Raw genomic sequence first — 15,572 nt, 5'->3', positions numbered from 1 at the left:
CAGAGCACTAGTTGTCTTAATTTTAAAGTTGTCTTAATTTTGCTTTCACTGTATTTCATGATTGCTTTGGCTCAGTTTTCACAACAGTGTTTCAATATGCAAATATCTTATGCAACAAACCAACATGCTTATCTAAATGCTTGGCTTTTAAACCCAAGATGTTGTGCATAGATGCATAGTGCAAAACAATGGATCGCCAGCTCAGTCAGATAATAATACAGACAATAAATATTAAAATCACTGTAAAAATGTTTGGTATGTGAATAAAAAGACAAACGTTGTTGTATATGGCACAGAAAACCTAAACTGATGCAGTGGGTAGTCATTCATTGGTCCTGGATTAATGTAAGAATTGTTGTAGTGTAAAATTCAACTTGACACTACATATACTACAACAATACTTATGGTATTACAGCAATTTGATAAATAATTATTATTTTTTTTAAGTTTTCAAAAGGAATTCTTGCTCTACGTTATTTGAAATAAATACGTTTAAGTTTAGCATTTGTATTTTGTATATTTATGTATTTGCGTATTTATTTGTATGTTCTTCAAAGAGCTTTGTGTACTGTTTTGATGAGAATAAGTTATGCTTTACAACAGTATTAAATAAAGTGTAGTGTAGAACGCAGACTCACACAGGTATTGTCGGGCAACAAGTATTCTGTCTGTCTGCAGAATATTCATATTTGATGCAATGTAAAGTTCAATCTCTCCCTCTCTAAATATTAGGCTGTGTGTGTATACCTCGTGTACACGTGTGTGCATGTGTGTGCATGTGTGTGCCTGTGTGTGTGTGTGTGTGTGTGTGTGTGTGTGTGTGTGTGTGTGTGTGTGTGTGTGTGTGCGTGTGCCTTTATCCCACATACATAATCATTTATTCCTTTGTAATTCCACACATACTGTTCGCAATGTTTTCGGCTTAATAAGCTGCCACTTTGTGAACACGGTCAAGAGAATGTTGATGCTGACAAGCCAAGAGAGAAAGGTCACTCACATACAACCACAGCAAAACAGAAGCTGGAGTAGCAGAAGGGTGAAGAACAGGGGAAAATGAGCTGTAGGAGGAGGAAGAGGAGGAGCAATATGAGCACAGAAAGGAGTAAAGAAGGATAAATACATGGTCGTAGCCATAGAGTCAACAATGAGTGAGACCAAATGTGCTGGTTTTTTTGTTTTTTTTCCCAACTTTTTTTTTTAGCATTTAGACCACAGAGCTGACAAAATGCTGTAGAATTAGATACAGACTTTCCTTCGTACTCCATATGCTGCTGCACTCCGTCGCTCAAATGTGACAACAGGGTCTCCTCACTTTTATCCAAAAGGGGGAACCATTGCCACCAACATCCCGCTTGTGGGCAAAATCATACTACATCCTTAGATATAAGAAGTACCATAGAGACTGAATGGAAAAGTTTAAAGGAGCTAAGCTCTACATTTCTCAGTCACAGGGAAACAGGCCCTTGACAACTTCTGGGCCCTGGTGTGATGCACTGCTTGACATTACTCAGACTTCATGGCGGCTTTCTGACAAAATATAACATAATAAAGACATACAGTTGGAAGCGCCTGTGAGCACCATTGTTGGTTGCTGAATGATTGTGTGGCTGATGACCTTTCCAATGAACTTAGTTATGATAGCTAACATTAGTGATGATTGTTTGATGAGCCCTCACAAATCAGCAAGAATAAATTTCTACTCAATGCAATTACTGACATTTTATAGAAAATGATCATTTATTTCCAAAAGTACAGTTCCAGCACAACATAATGTATGAAGGTTACATTTTCTTGCATGTCCTGGCTAAAGTGAGGTGTTATTCTTGGTACAGTATTACAATAATAATTGACAATCATAAACAAATAAAAATCTAATTAAGAATATTACCTTTGATTTCTCCCAATAGATCCTAAATCCTTCACACTGGACCTTTAAAACATTGAAAGTAATAAAATAGAGAGACAGCAGTGTTAACAGTGATTGTACCTACCCACTGCAGTTCAGCAATGGCTCCTGCTGAGGTACGGTAACACCACTTGGATAAACCACACTAGTCACCATAGTACTATAGCCATTAGTAATAATAATGGCAATTTGTTAAGTTTGATTATGATTTTTTTATTTATTTATTTTTTTTGATATGAAAATATTGGGTGGAGACAGTTTGAGCAGATTTAAATACTGGGTGGGGGGAGGGGTGCCTCTCCAAAATATATGTTGGGGAAACACAAGAAAAACAGGATGACGATGAATAATAAGAAAAATGATGGATGGGAAGATGAAGAAGAGCAGGGAGAAGATGTGAAAATGTAGCTGCTGGGCTTTTTTGAAGTCGGCAATCTGAAAGGTGAAGAATGAACGCACTGCATCACACTGCACTTCATCAAAATGTCTGCTGTGTGGGAGACATGGTAGATAGCTCTGACCATACCAAGTAATCTCTCTATCTATCTATCTATCTATCTATCTATCTATCTATCTATCTATCTGTCTGTCTGTCTGTCTGTCTGTCTGTCTATCTGTCTCCCTCCCTCTCTCTTACACACACACACACACACACCCACACAGTCACATCATGCTACAGCTGTGGGGCGCAGTGCATTATTTCATTGCACCGTGCATCACACTGGCTGTATGTCTATAGAGAGTGTGACAGCAGACGTCTTCTAATGTCTATGAAATTTTTACACTGGAACGTCAGCACTGACTGGAACAGGAGAACTATTTTGTGATCTGTATACATTTCTTGAAATACAAACTGAGGAAGGTGGTAAATACTGTAGATGGATAGATTAACTGAACAAATCTTCTTAAATAAATAAAAAGATAGATAACTAAACTCACTCTTTGTTTCACATTCTAATTAGATTTACTGGTATTATCACAGTTACAAATGATATGTTTAGGAGAGAGAGATGTAATGAAAGTAATGGTACATACAGACAGTTTACAGTTTTATTCAACTGCTAACCAGCATCAGTCAATACTGAAACCACTTTTTCAAAGTTCTTCATACAGTCATCATTACCAACGTGCATCTTGACCAAGCAATTAATCTCACCTCTAAAACTAACTCAATCCACCAAAACACTTCATACATGTCCCAAATAAGCTCATTCAACCATAACAATGGCAGCCGTTTACTGGAGGATTGAGGGAGTGAGTGTTAATGGCTGTACATTTCCTCAATAAGCTTACTATCTAGAAAGAGATGGTCATGTGACCAAAACCACACTGGTTCAAAGTCCTGGGACGGCCTGTTGCCCTCACTTTACCTCCTGTTTCCTCTGCTATTTTCTGCTGTTTCTCCACCTCTCCTTTTCCCCTTGTCTTCCCTCCCTGCCTTCGTTTCATACCCTTTCATATTTATTCCTGCTTCTGTCCTCCTTCTCTCCTTTTCCTTCTCCCTGCTACCTTTTTTCAATCTAACCCCTCTGCCTTTCTTTTTCTTTCCCTGCCTTTTCCCTCCTCCCTCTATCCTTCTGTCCTTCTGCACACCTTGTTTCTCATCCTTTCCTCCTTTTCTTCTTTTTTGTCGCCCTCTGCTATTTACCTCTTCATCCTCACTGTGGTGCTTTCCTTTTCAACCCTTTCCTCTTTCCCTTCCTCTAGACAAAGGCTCTCTCTCTTTCTCTTTCTCTCTCTCTCTCTCTCTCTCTCTGTGTGTTGGAGGAGCTGGCTGTTGCCTTCAGACAGGTGGACCTCATAACAACCACTGATTGAATATGATACTAGTGTGAGGTATGGGCCTTCTCTAATGACTGCTGTATTCTCTCTGTTACAGCAGTCATTGCACTGATAGTGTTTGTGTGTGTGTGTGTGTGTGTGTGTGTGTGTGTGTGTGTGTGTGTGTGTGTGTGTGTGTGTGTGTCCAGTGTGATGTAACAACAAGTCATTTAAGTTATTCTTTTTCTCTGTGTTCAGGTGTATGACACCCCTCCCATGGTGGTGAAGGGGCCATCTAGTGGTCAAGATATATATGACACCCCAGCAAGTACAGACAAGAACACCCAGCAGACAGTAAGTAAATTATGTACTGTATATGTTTGGTCAGTCTTACCACCTTTAGTTAATTTGGTTTTGTTTATGGTGAATGTTTTTTATAGAATGTATATCTGTAAATGCAACATATCAGACAAGAACAGAACAATATATATAGTCCTATATGTATGGTGCCGTTGTAGAAGTGTTCAAAAATACTTAAATGCAAAAGCAAAAATCAAGACAATTGCACAAAGGCTAAATGAAACATAAAAGCGGGATCAAATGTGTTAATGATAGTAACTGACTCATAAGTGCTCTTATTCAACTAATACAGTACGGAGCAGTCCCAAAATATCATCATAGAAATATGCTCACTGCTCTGTATCAGTTAAACAGGTGTGATGTCTAACGTTGTTACAATCTTAATTATCTTAATTAGCATGCTAACATTTACTTTAATCAAAAAGAACAGCTAAGACTGATGGGCATGTTGGGTTAGTCATTAACCAAAATATTGGACAATTTGAAACTTTGACCTGTTGATGTCTGTAGAGGTTTCGATTATAGTGAGTAGCTGATAAGAGGCAGGTGAAACAACCTGTTGGTTTTGAATCAATCAAATAATTGGAATAGAGTCTGTGAAATTACAGAATTAACCCAGTATAATGTTGTGGATAAGACTGTTCAGGTATAAATGACAGCAAAGACACAGCCATCAATGAACAATAGCCTAAAATTCCTTCAGACACTGTAAGTGTGTTGATCTGTCAGGCAAAGGCTGCAGAAAGAGGCCCTGTGACTGTGCTGTAAGGCACTTTAATAGATGCATACAGTACAAACAAAACAATTCAATGAACAATCAAATAAATGCTTCTCACCCTCTCTCTCTACAGGTCTATGACTTCCCTCCGTCTGTCAGTAAAGATGTCCCTGATGCTCAGCCAATCAGAGAGGAGACCTACGATGTACCACCCCACTTTGCCAAACTCAAGCCACAAGTCCCCGTCCCTCTTGGCCAGTACCTTCCCAACAATCTCAACGACGACGATGAGCCGCCGATTCCAGAGGATGTGTATGACATCCCACCCTCCATCCAAACTGACAAGCATTACCATGGAGACAGAAGTGGAACCAGTCAGGCCCCCCAGGAGATCTATGACATCCCGGCCAGCCTGCGGACTGGAGGTCACCCCACCCAGGATGTCTACGACTTCCCTCGGGAACGAGAGGAAAAAGGAGGAGAGAGGAGAGACCACTACGTCTATGATGTCCCACCACAGGTAGGAGAGTGTAAGGGGCAGTCCCGCTTTCTGGGAAAGATGTTTGCTCGCTTTAAACCGAGACTGAGATCTGAAGATTCATATCAGTTAAGTCTCTGTGCATCCAGTGTAGAGACAGGTCTTGTTTGAGTCAAGTCATTTTAGTCTGGTTTATGTGAATAAACTTTTACTATGATGTTCAAGTGTTCTGAGCCTCCAGCTGTCAACATGTGTACAGTTACCATGGTTACAGGTTTTGTTTCTCCTCTTTAATGACTTTAGAGGAAGAGGCACTGTCATAGCTGTAAAGGTTGTCACTCGTCACTCTGCTCTGTGGTAACACAATACACAATGATAAATCAGGTGGTACTTCCTCGGTGTTTGAACCATGTGTAATGTTGTTACAATCAAGTTGGCTCACCTTTTATGAATGTCTGGTGGTGTACAGGCCAGCTTGTTTTTGTATTTTGTCCCTGCAGTAAAATTGCCAGTTCTTGTCTAAATAGTCTAATCCGTTTTCCGGTAACATGCTGCCAGCATTATGACATTATACAAATGTTCATTCGTCCATCTTTCCATCTTTCCATCTTTCAGTTAGTCCTGAAGTTTTTAATTGTTGACAACAATTGGAATCATTTATAAAAGTTACTTTCAATAGAACTGCAAGAGGAATTTGTGATTCAACAATGGGATTCTCAGTGGAGTTCTACAAACAAAAATCCAGTGAGCGTATCCAAAAACCTGATGGGTTGCACAAATTTCCAAGTCAAGTCAAAATTTAAGGAGAAAATATGCAAATTTCACTTGTGATCTCAGCCAGATTTCATCCTCCTTGACATGGAAATTTAAAGCATGCTTGCCTTTCATGTTTTTTGGATTATGCTTACTTTTTTATAGATTTTGACTTTTTTTGTTGTGAATATTAGGTCATTAGCAAATACTTCAAATCAGACCTATTCAGCTGGCGGCCCATGGGCCCAAATGCAGCCCTTTAAAAACCTAATTACAGCCCTTTGATCATTTTGTTGGGAGGTTAATGAGCACATGTATTAGTTCTGTCTGTTGCTAAACAAATATTCTGTTGATTTCATAAAACATTTTTAACGCTGGCTGTTTTGCAGGGGGAATTTAGGAGAATCAAACTGACAACCTACTTCTTCACAACTTTTTTCACGTACTTTTGTAAATATGTTTTTCTTTTCAATTTTGAAAACTAATAAACAAAGCAGAGAAAAAAAAGTGCCTTATTTCAACACCTTTAAATTCTGAGCTTGACAGGTCAAACATAGGGAAAGTAAAAGCCCGGCCCCCGGCATTTCAGTTTTTTTCAAATCTGGCCCTTTTGAGGAAGTAGTTGAATAGGCGTGTTTTAAATCATCATTTACTGATGAAAATATTACTTCTAGCAAAGCACAAAAACAGGAAATAAGGAAAAACTGCTCTGCTTATGTGCATACTGCCTTAATCCACAGTCTCTAAGTAATGATGTCTCTTTTTCCAGGTTGTGCGTGACGCTCAGTCCACCAGTGAGGAGCTGACCATGTCCTTCAAGCGGCTGTCTGCCTCGAGTACAGGAAGCACACGTAGCAACCACTCTGCTTCATCATTAGACATGGTCCCTGTACGCGATACATCCTCTTCCTCCTCACTTTCTGCTCCTGGTCCTATTCCAGGGAAACCCCTCATCTTGGACCTGGAGCAGGCCATGGAGCGCCTGTCTCGCCTTCAGCAAGCTGTTGAGTCCAGCGTTTCCCTCATGATGTCATTCATCACAGGTAATTGGAGAAGCCCTGCTCATCTGGAAGGGAACCTGCTGGCCATTCATCAGGCTGCTGACCGGGTGCGTGCCACGGTCCGAGACTTCCTAGAATTTGCCCGGGGTGCTGTGGCGAATGCTGCCCAGGCCACAGACCGTTCTCTGCAGACCAAACTGGGCCGTCAGGTGGGGAAGATGGAGGAGGTCTTCCAGAGTTTGATTCGACACAGTCAAAGCTTAGACGCCATTTCCTGGTCACACACAGCGCTCACAGCACCGCCGGCAGGAGGGGATGACTTAGATCGACTAATCATGACGGCACGAGGCATCCCAGACGACGCCAAACAGCTTGCCTCCTTTCTCCATGGTAACGCCTCGCTGCTCTTTAAACGGACCAACCGGCAGCAACAGCAGCTGCCACTTCCTCCAATCCCAGGGGAGATTAGCTGTCAGATTACAGGATCAGGAAGTGGGAGCTATCAGGGAGGGGAGAAGGTGAACATTCAGTCGCGTCCCCTCCCTTCTCCACCAAAGTTTACAGCTGCAGAGGAAGAGGAAGGTGTGGACAGGCCGTATGAGACCACAGAGGAAGGCTGGATGGAGGATTATGACTATGTACATTTACAGGTACACACACACACACACAGACAGAGAAGTTTTATATATATTGTTGTGAGGATATTTCATTGACTCACAAGTTAGGTAGAAACTCAAATATGATATTAGAATAAAAATGAATTAAATCCACACTTAATGCTTGTGGTTTGTACTACAGAAGTGTTGAGGACAGGGGGTCGCACCCGTGGGGGATGTGGGTGTTTTAACACCCACACTTTTCCCAGTTAGAGGGTTCAACACCCACACTTTTTCTGCAGTTTTTCCGCAGTTTTGCACAAACGCCTCACTACAGTCGCTCAGTTTCTCTGGTTGCTTCCTGTCTGCGCTGCGGATGCCTCCTCTCCCCCTCCCTCTCCTGTTGTTGCTTCAAACATGACACTGGCGTTCAGTGTGACCGGCTGATGATTGGCTGTTCTGCCTTAAGTCCCGCCTCTCTTGCTGTGTTAGATTTATTGTTCAGCTCGTGCTGAGGAGGCGGGAACTAGCCATAGATATATATCTAGATAGACGCTTCACTGAGCGGTGAATCGTACGTCGAAGTCATGGAGTGAACTTTATAAAGCTCTTTCTACAAAGTGCTTTAAGTTCATGTCTCTCATTTACACATTCACACACGTAGCCACAAATTTGTTTTATTGGAATTTTTGCCGCAACAGGAAGTTGGCCATCTTGAATGGCGTGTGGCGAGGCCAACACTGTTTAGAGGACTTTAGGATGTTCGCAGACTCACCAAATTTGGCACATAGCTTCTAACCCATGAGTACGTTAATTTGATACCACAACTGCCCTCAGGTGCGGCACAATAGCTCAGTAGCACCCCCTAATGCCTTTTCCCATTTGGTACGTGCAGACAAACTCCTACAAACACCAAATTTGGCAGATCCATCACCAGTCAGGAACATTGATATCTGATATGGGTCTGGGCCTTTTAAATGCAAAGATGGCACCACAGCGCCCCCACAATTTGAAAAGGGCGCTTAATCTTGACGCCCCGCCTACATGCACATACATGAACGAAATTCGATATGGATATGTATCATGACCAGACGCACAAAACAAGAATCAACACCCATACCCTCAGTCCAACAGGAAGTCCGCCATTTTGATTCGAAGTTGAGATTTCGCTGCCGTTATAACCCATTTCCTGCCTCGTACTTTAACAAACTCGTCCTACAGATTTAACACCACAGACATCACATTTACTCAGGATCATCTTCAGACCTTGAAGATGAAAAGTTATCAAAAGCTTTCGCCACCTCCGTCGGTGGGCGTGGCGGTGCGCTCAATTTCAATCCTTCGCCATAAAGCAGGAAGTCCTTATAACTTCAACATACAATTTCCCATCTACACCAAATTGGTCACACATGTAGAGGGGTTCGGCCTGAATATGTCTATGCATCAATACTGTGTTAAGTGAAAAGATGGCTCTATAGCGCCCCCTGGAATATTTCTAACTTGAAGCCCCGCCTCCTACATGCTCATACATGAACGCAATTCGGTATGCATATGTATCATGACCAGACGCACAAAATACCTCCAGGCACCGAAACCCTCAGTTCAACAGGAAGTCGGCCATTTTCATTAGAACTCGATCCTTCGCCATAAAGCAGGATGTCCTTACAACTTGAATATACAATTTCCCATCTACACCAAATTGCTCACACATGTAGAGGGGTTTGCCCTGAATACGTCTATGCATCAATACTCGAAATCAATTTAGACAGGAATTAATTTTGTGGAATTTCTCGCCCCAACAGGAAGTTGGCCATCTTGGATTGCATGCGGCCATTTTCTTTTTTCCAACATACAATTTCCTATCTACACCAAATTTGTCACACATGGAGAGGGGTTTGCCCTGAATCCTTCTATGCATCAATACTGTGTCATATCCATAGGGCCACCCACTGGACACAGGAAGTCACTGCAAATTTCACTGTTGTGTTTTGGGTGACATGTTTCCTATTTAGGTAGGGTGCGTGCCCTCGGACGGCACCACAGCCCGACGTACGTGGGTCGAGGGCCAGTTCATCACTGCTTGCAGTTTTAATTTGTTTTGTTTTGCATTTTTTAAATGCCTTCGGTACATTCTGATGCTACAGTCACATGCCTTCAGTAAATTGAATGACACTTTGAATGAAAACAGTACATTAATAATTTGTCCATTTGTCCATCTTTACTTCACATATTTTTGACACATTTATTTAGTAATTAGTAGTGATAACACTGCCTGCCTGAACTACAATGATGCTCCATACCATCTAGTCAGTCAGGTGGGGGTGTATGTGAGTGCATGTGAGGAGATGGTTCCATCAGAATTGCAGTTTATATTTGTCACCACTAGAGGGAGACAGCTGTATTTTACTTCTGATCCTCAGACAAAGTGTGTTTAAAATAAATCATGTAAGTAAATACAGGTGGTGTAACAATTGTGTGGCTGTGTGTTGGTCTGTCAGGGGAAGGAAGAGTTTGAGAAGAACCAAAGACAGCTGCTGGAGAAAGGCAACATCATCAGACACAAGACACAACTGGAACAACAACAAGTGAGTGTGTGTGTGTGTGTGTGTGTGTGTGTGTGTGTGTGTGTGTGTGTGTGTGTGTGTGTGTGTGTGTGCGTGTGTGTGTGTGTGTGATTATGTTTAAGACAGATGGCAGTAAAAATGAGTTCTCTGTGACTTATTCAAAACTTTGAAAAAAAATCCTACTGTAAAAGAGGCATATAAAGCTCCATACACCTCCGGAGTTTGATCATGATTTTCATGGGTTTATAACTGTGTTTGACCCCTTTTAGATTAAATATAAACACTCTTTTTTTTTTTTAAAGTACACTTTTTTATTTTGCTTTTGAACCATCGAACATACAAATCCCCACTTTAAAAGTTGAAGGCCGTACAAAGTATAATATTCCAAATTTGACATTTGCAATAAACAATAAAAGCAGTATAAACAAAGTCTTATCAACTGAAAAAAAGAATAAAACAACAATTGAGGAAAAAAGAAAAAATGGGAAAATGGCACTTAAACAGAAAGTACAAAAGTGTATAAGTTTAATAAAGAGAGCAGTGTGGATGCCTAAAAACCCTTGTATATGAGCCCGTTGTAACTACAGAGGGTCACTCTGTCTTCTGTTTGTATCAACAAGCATAATCAATATGATTAAAGTGTAAGTGGAAGGCTAGCAGTGAAGAAGTTTTCCTAGCTCTTGATATATCAGTTTCTAGTCTGATTAAAGTAATTTATAAAAGGCAGCCATATATAGAATTTACCCTCTTGTCCTTTTAATGAGATTTTTTAGATCAAATTGCATCATCACTTCTCTCATGCAGTTTGGGGCGTCGCCTTTTTCCAGTTAAGCAGTATTAATCTGCGTGCCAGCAGACTAACAAAAGTTATCACATCGCTCTCAGACCTCGTTTTAACCACCTTAGGATCTGTTACCCCAAAAATGGCTGTTAGAGGGTCTAAATCCACACTTCTATTTAAAACCTTAGATTGAGTAAGGAAAATACTTACAGTACTTACAAAACATGTTGTCAATGATGCTGGTTCAAGCCTACAATGTTCGCATTAGGGATCAATATTCAGGAATATTCTGTTAAGCTTTTGTTTAGACCAGTGTAGTGTGTGTGACACTTTAAATGTTAGGAGAACGTGTCTGGCACACACAGATGAAGAATGTGTCAGGTCCAGTGCCTTCTCCCACTGCCTTTCTCAAACCTCTTGTTCTTCCTGCCATGTAAGTCTCAGATGTTGCATGGTGCTAGTAGATGAGAGCCGAGACAGCTTTATATATAGGTGACATGCCCAAGTGGATCATTCAAGAGAAGTGTAGCCATCAAGATCGGGGCCATGAGAACACAATGCGTCAATTTGTTTATCAAAGCTTCATGCTTGTTAATTACTTGTGAATGAGGCAGATTATATTTCCTTTGAAGTTGCTCAAAAGGTAGAAATTCATCAAATATACCATTCATCAAATACAGTGTTGTTAAACAACAGTATAAAAGAATGATAATGGGGGCCTGTAAGGAGCTGGAATGCCAGCCATAAACTTTCCTTATCCGAATCCAGATCCTTAGAGAGCGGGAGACCACCGGATTAGCAATAGAGTTAGGTGACTACGTAGATGAGGCTGAGCAGAGCAGTGCTGGTAAGGAAGAAGAAGTGCAGCAGACCCTTTCCATGTTCATCCAAGAGGAGAATTGTTTCTGTGTCCAATATGAGATATTCTGTAAGTTACTCAACCGGTAGTGAAGCAAGAAAAGTGGTAAACACATCCCACCTGTTGATTTAGGTCTCTGTAAAAACACTTTCCTTATCCTTGGTGTTTTACCATTTCAGATAAATAAAGGATTTTCTAAGATATAATGGAATGCATTGAAATAAAAATAAAAATTTGGGAAGAACAGTCATCTTAATTATATTCACTGGCCCCGCTAGTGATACAGGGAGGTGAGACCATCTCTGCAGATCATTTGTAATATCTGTTTTAGTCCCTTCACGTTATTTCAGTCTTAATTTACTGGTATGAAGCAGCAATCTCAGCTTTAATCTCCACCAGCAACGCTTCTGTGGATGCTTGTAGTTCTGCCTGCGGCGTCTGCAAGAAGGCTGTGGCCTCGGGGTTATCCACCATCTTGTAGAGTTTTACACTTTCGCACATTTACTCATATCAACATCTTGTTTCACCCCAGTTACTCAGTTGCCGATGGTCCAAAAGCTAATTATATTACTGAGAAAGTCATTTCTGCAACCTCTGTTTACTCCATCAGAGGTTCTCGCCAGACTCTTATTTTCATGAATTAAAGGTCCAGTGTGTAGACTTTAGTGGAACCTCCGTCTCACCCTCATCTATGGTGCCAGCTAAAAACATGCAAAAACACATGAGGCCCTCTGTAGAGCCAGTGTGTAATTTGTCCATTCTGGGCTACTGCAGAAACAGGGCGGTGCAACATGGTGGTCTCTCCCTTTTGTTGATATTAAAAGCTCATTCCAAAGTAACAAAAACACTCTTAGTTTGAGGTACACTACACTAATGAAGACATTATTATGAATATTATTATATTTAATTTCTTCCCCTAAATCTCCCTAAATCATACACACTGGATCTTTTCATATAGAGATTATTTATTTAATTAATCAATTAATAGTTTAATTTATAAAATGTCACCAAAAAAAAGGTGAAAGATTCAACCGATTCAATTACATGTTTTGTCTGAAAAACAGTCAGAAACAGAGACAAGCAGCAAATCCTGAGGTTTGAGAGGCTGGAACCAGAGAGTGTTCACCTGATATATGACTTAAAACAATAACTAAATCAGATTTATTGCAGATTATTTATCGATCGACTAATTAGTTGATGATTGCAGCTCTAAAAGTATTATTATAAAGTATTAACTGTGTCCTTCCTCTTCTCCTCCAGATTAAACAGTTTGAGCGGCTAGAGCAAGAAGTCAGCCGGCCAATCAACAATGATATGACAGGCTGGGTCCCGTCCCCACAACACCCTCAGCTCGCCCAGAACGGCTCTGGAGGACCCTCCTCCTCCTCCAAACTGTGCCATGGCGACCGGCAGCTCCTCCTCTTTTACCAGGAGCAATGCGAGCAGAATGTCACTACAGTGACCAATGCCATCGACGCCTTCTTCACTGCCATCAACTCCAACCAGCCACCCAAGATCTTTGTGGCGCACAGCAAGTTTGTCATTCTCAGTGCACACAAGCTGGTGTTCATTGGTGACACGCTGTCACGCCAGGCCAAGTGTCCCGAGGTGAGGGCCCGGGTGGCCCAGAGCAGCAACACCCTCTGCGAAAAACTCAAAGACATCGTGATCAGTACAAAGACAGCAGCGCTTCAGTATCCTTCCCCTGGAGCAGCCAGAGAAATGACTGAGAGGGTGAGGGAGCTGGCAGGGTGTACGCAGCAGTTCAGGATGGTGCTGGGACAGCTGCTGGTGATGTAGTGGGGCTGAGGGTGACACAAACTGAGATGTACCAGGAACACGGGGCAGTAAACCCTCCGTGTAACAAGAGGTGTATGGCCCTGGACACCCTTGCAGCACGGGGTAGGAGAACCTGGACCCCCTGGAGCACAGAGTGATGCAGGAAACCCTGTACACCCTTCCAGTGTGAGGTCGGCGACTCTGTGTGCCTTGACAGGGTGAGGCTTTACTCCCTGCACCCCTGACATTTACATGGGAAACCTCGGTGGCCCTGGATCCTGGGGGTCTGGGACCCTGTCTGGGAACGGGTACACTGACCTCACATCCATCCTCTGCGCCCTCCCTACCTCACCTTTCACTGGGACCATTCCACCATTCCTCTGTGCGCTTTTTATGGTAGACAAGCTAAAAGGAACATTTATCTTCAGTGGGCTGGGCCAATGGTTGTAAAATAATCATTGTAAATATTTAAGTTACCTATTTAGTCAGAAAACCAGAAAGAAAAAAGACCTACCAGTATATAAATATAAATATATGGTTCTTTTTTCTGAAAGAAGAAAGAAAAGATGAAAACAAAAGTGTAGTTTTTAGACAATATCAATAATTGTTATTATTATTGCTATCCAGTATAATTATGGCTCTGATTCTTGATCCTTGTATCATTATTGTTATGGATGTGTAAATTCCAGATGATATGTATGACTGTATGTTATAGTACGTCTATGCTCTTCTCCATCCCTGACAAAGACACACTTTCCAAAAACAAACACTGGAGCACACACCCATACACCTTGCCACGTTGCCTCTGTGTTGAAGCAGTATGTTTCCGCCTGTGGCTCAATAAGTTGTCCACATTAATTTTAGTCCACCAGTGCAGGCAACAATGCTGCCACAAGATGTCCACATAACTGTCCAGTTGCAGTTTTTAAAAATGATCTCAGTGCCATCTCAGTTGCTTTTTTGGAAAACTATACGTAGGTTGTTTTGTAACAGGCATGTATTGGAGAAAAGGTTGTAAAAGGTTAAAAAATACAAATGAAATTAAATCTACTTTTCCTCTTTTCTCTGACACTGTTATATTGTGGTTTGTTTTAAATATTCAGAAATTATTTTAAATGTCAATGAATCATGAAATAATCACCTAGAGACGGTGTGTAGGGCACTTGCCCTGTGTTTTGCCCTAATTTCATAACCCAATGCCAATGTTTGTTTCAACATACTGTACCTGTAGTCTCAATGGTAAGTGGCGATCAGTCTACTGACTTTGCTTTCAGAATATTGTCAAATTTAATTTATATTGCAGCAAGAAAAGCAAAAGAGCGCAAAATCATGGGATAAAAATGAGGCCAAATTATTTAGATGTGGCAACAGTTTTACATTAAACATGGACCAGATAGATTCCAACAGTATTGGGATGTTGTGGAGGAACTCCAGAACAAGCATTAAAAACGACACACTAGACATATTTAGGCCTTATAAAGTTCCTTTGTCTAATGTGTTAGCACACAGATGGCTAGTTAGACATCAACAATAACATTCATTTGGAGTTATGTCTGTTTCCACCTGATGTCCAGTAAGTCTTTAGCTGCTAAATGCTCCACTGTGTTCACCAGCTAGTCTCTATCTTTTTGGTTCTGAGCGGGTAGTGAACAGTGGGTTTATCAGTTATTTTGCACTGAAAACAGCTGCCTGCTTCTGCAGCTGCTGGAAACAACACTGATGAGAGCTCTGAGACTGTACCAAATGAGTAAAACTGTGAGCGGTTAAATGAAACCAATGGGCTGAAAAATGCTCACACGTGCTGAGGGGACCTGCAGAGTGTGGTGATAGGTCTTAGTGGGTTCATCACTATAAACACCCCATTTTACAAAACACATTGCTCCTATTAAAGTGTTGATTAATGCTATCTCAAGTGGCATAATTTGAGCAATCTCTGCTTGTGCTTTGGGAATGCAGATTTTCAGTGGAAGTGTTGCATTACACATTTTGAACATGAGTTATGAACATAATGAGATC

At 41.2% G+C, this 15,572-nt stretch overlaps 1 protein-coding gene across 3 annotated transcripts in view; it reads left to right on the top strand.

The window, feature by feature from the left end:
* The window catches only part of bcar1 (BCAR1 scaffold protein, Cas family member), a 94,402-nt gene extending 79,777 nt beyond the window's left edge, over positions 1 to 14,625 (top strand). For all 3 annotated transcript variants that reach the window (XM_084363707.1, XM_084363706.1, XM_084363708.1), the window contains 5 exons: positions 3,926 to 4,021; positions 4,879 to 5,265; positions 6,746 to 7,627; positions 10,072 to 10,158; positions 13,038 to 14,625. In XM_084363707.1, coding sequence (XP_084219833.1) covers positions 3,926 to 4,021; positions 4,879 to 5,265; positions 6,746 to 7,627; positions 10,072 to 10,158; positions 13,038 to 13,577 — 1,992 coding nt within the window. In that variant the 3' untranslated portion in view covers positions 13,578 to 14,625. The remainder of the gene's footprint in view (positions 1 to 3,925; positions 4,022 to 4,878; positions 5,266 to 6,745; positions 7,628 to 10,071; positions 10,159 to 13,037) is intronic.
* Positions 14,626 to 15,572: the final 947 nt, after the last annotated feature.

This window comes from Pagrus pagrus (genome assembly GCF_965226575.1).
Source record: "Pagrus pagrus genome assembly, chromosome: 10".
In the NCBI taxonomy this organism is placed as follows: Eukaryota; Metazoa; Chordata; class Actinopteri; order Spariformes; family Sparidae; genus Pagrus; species Pagrus pagrus.
This window is presented reverse-complemented; position numbering and strand designations above follow the sequence as displayed.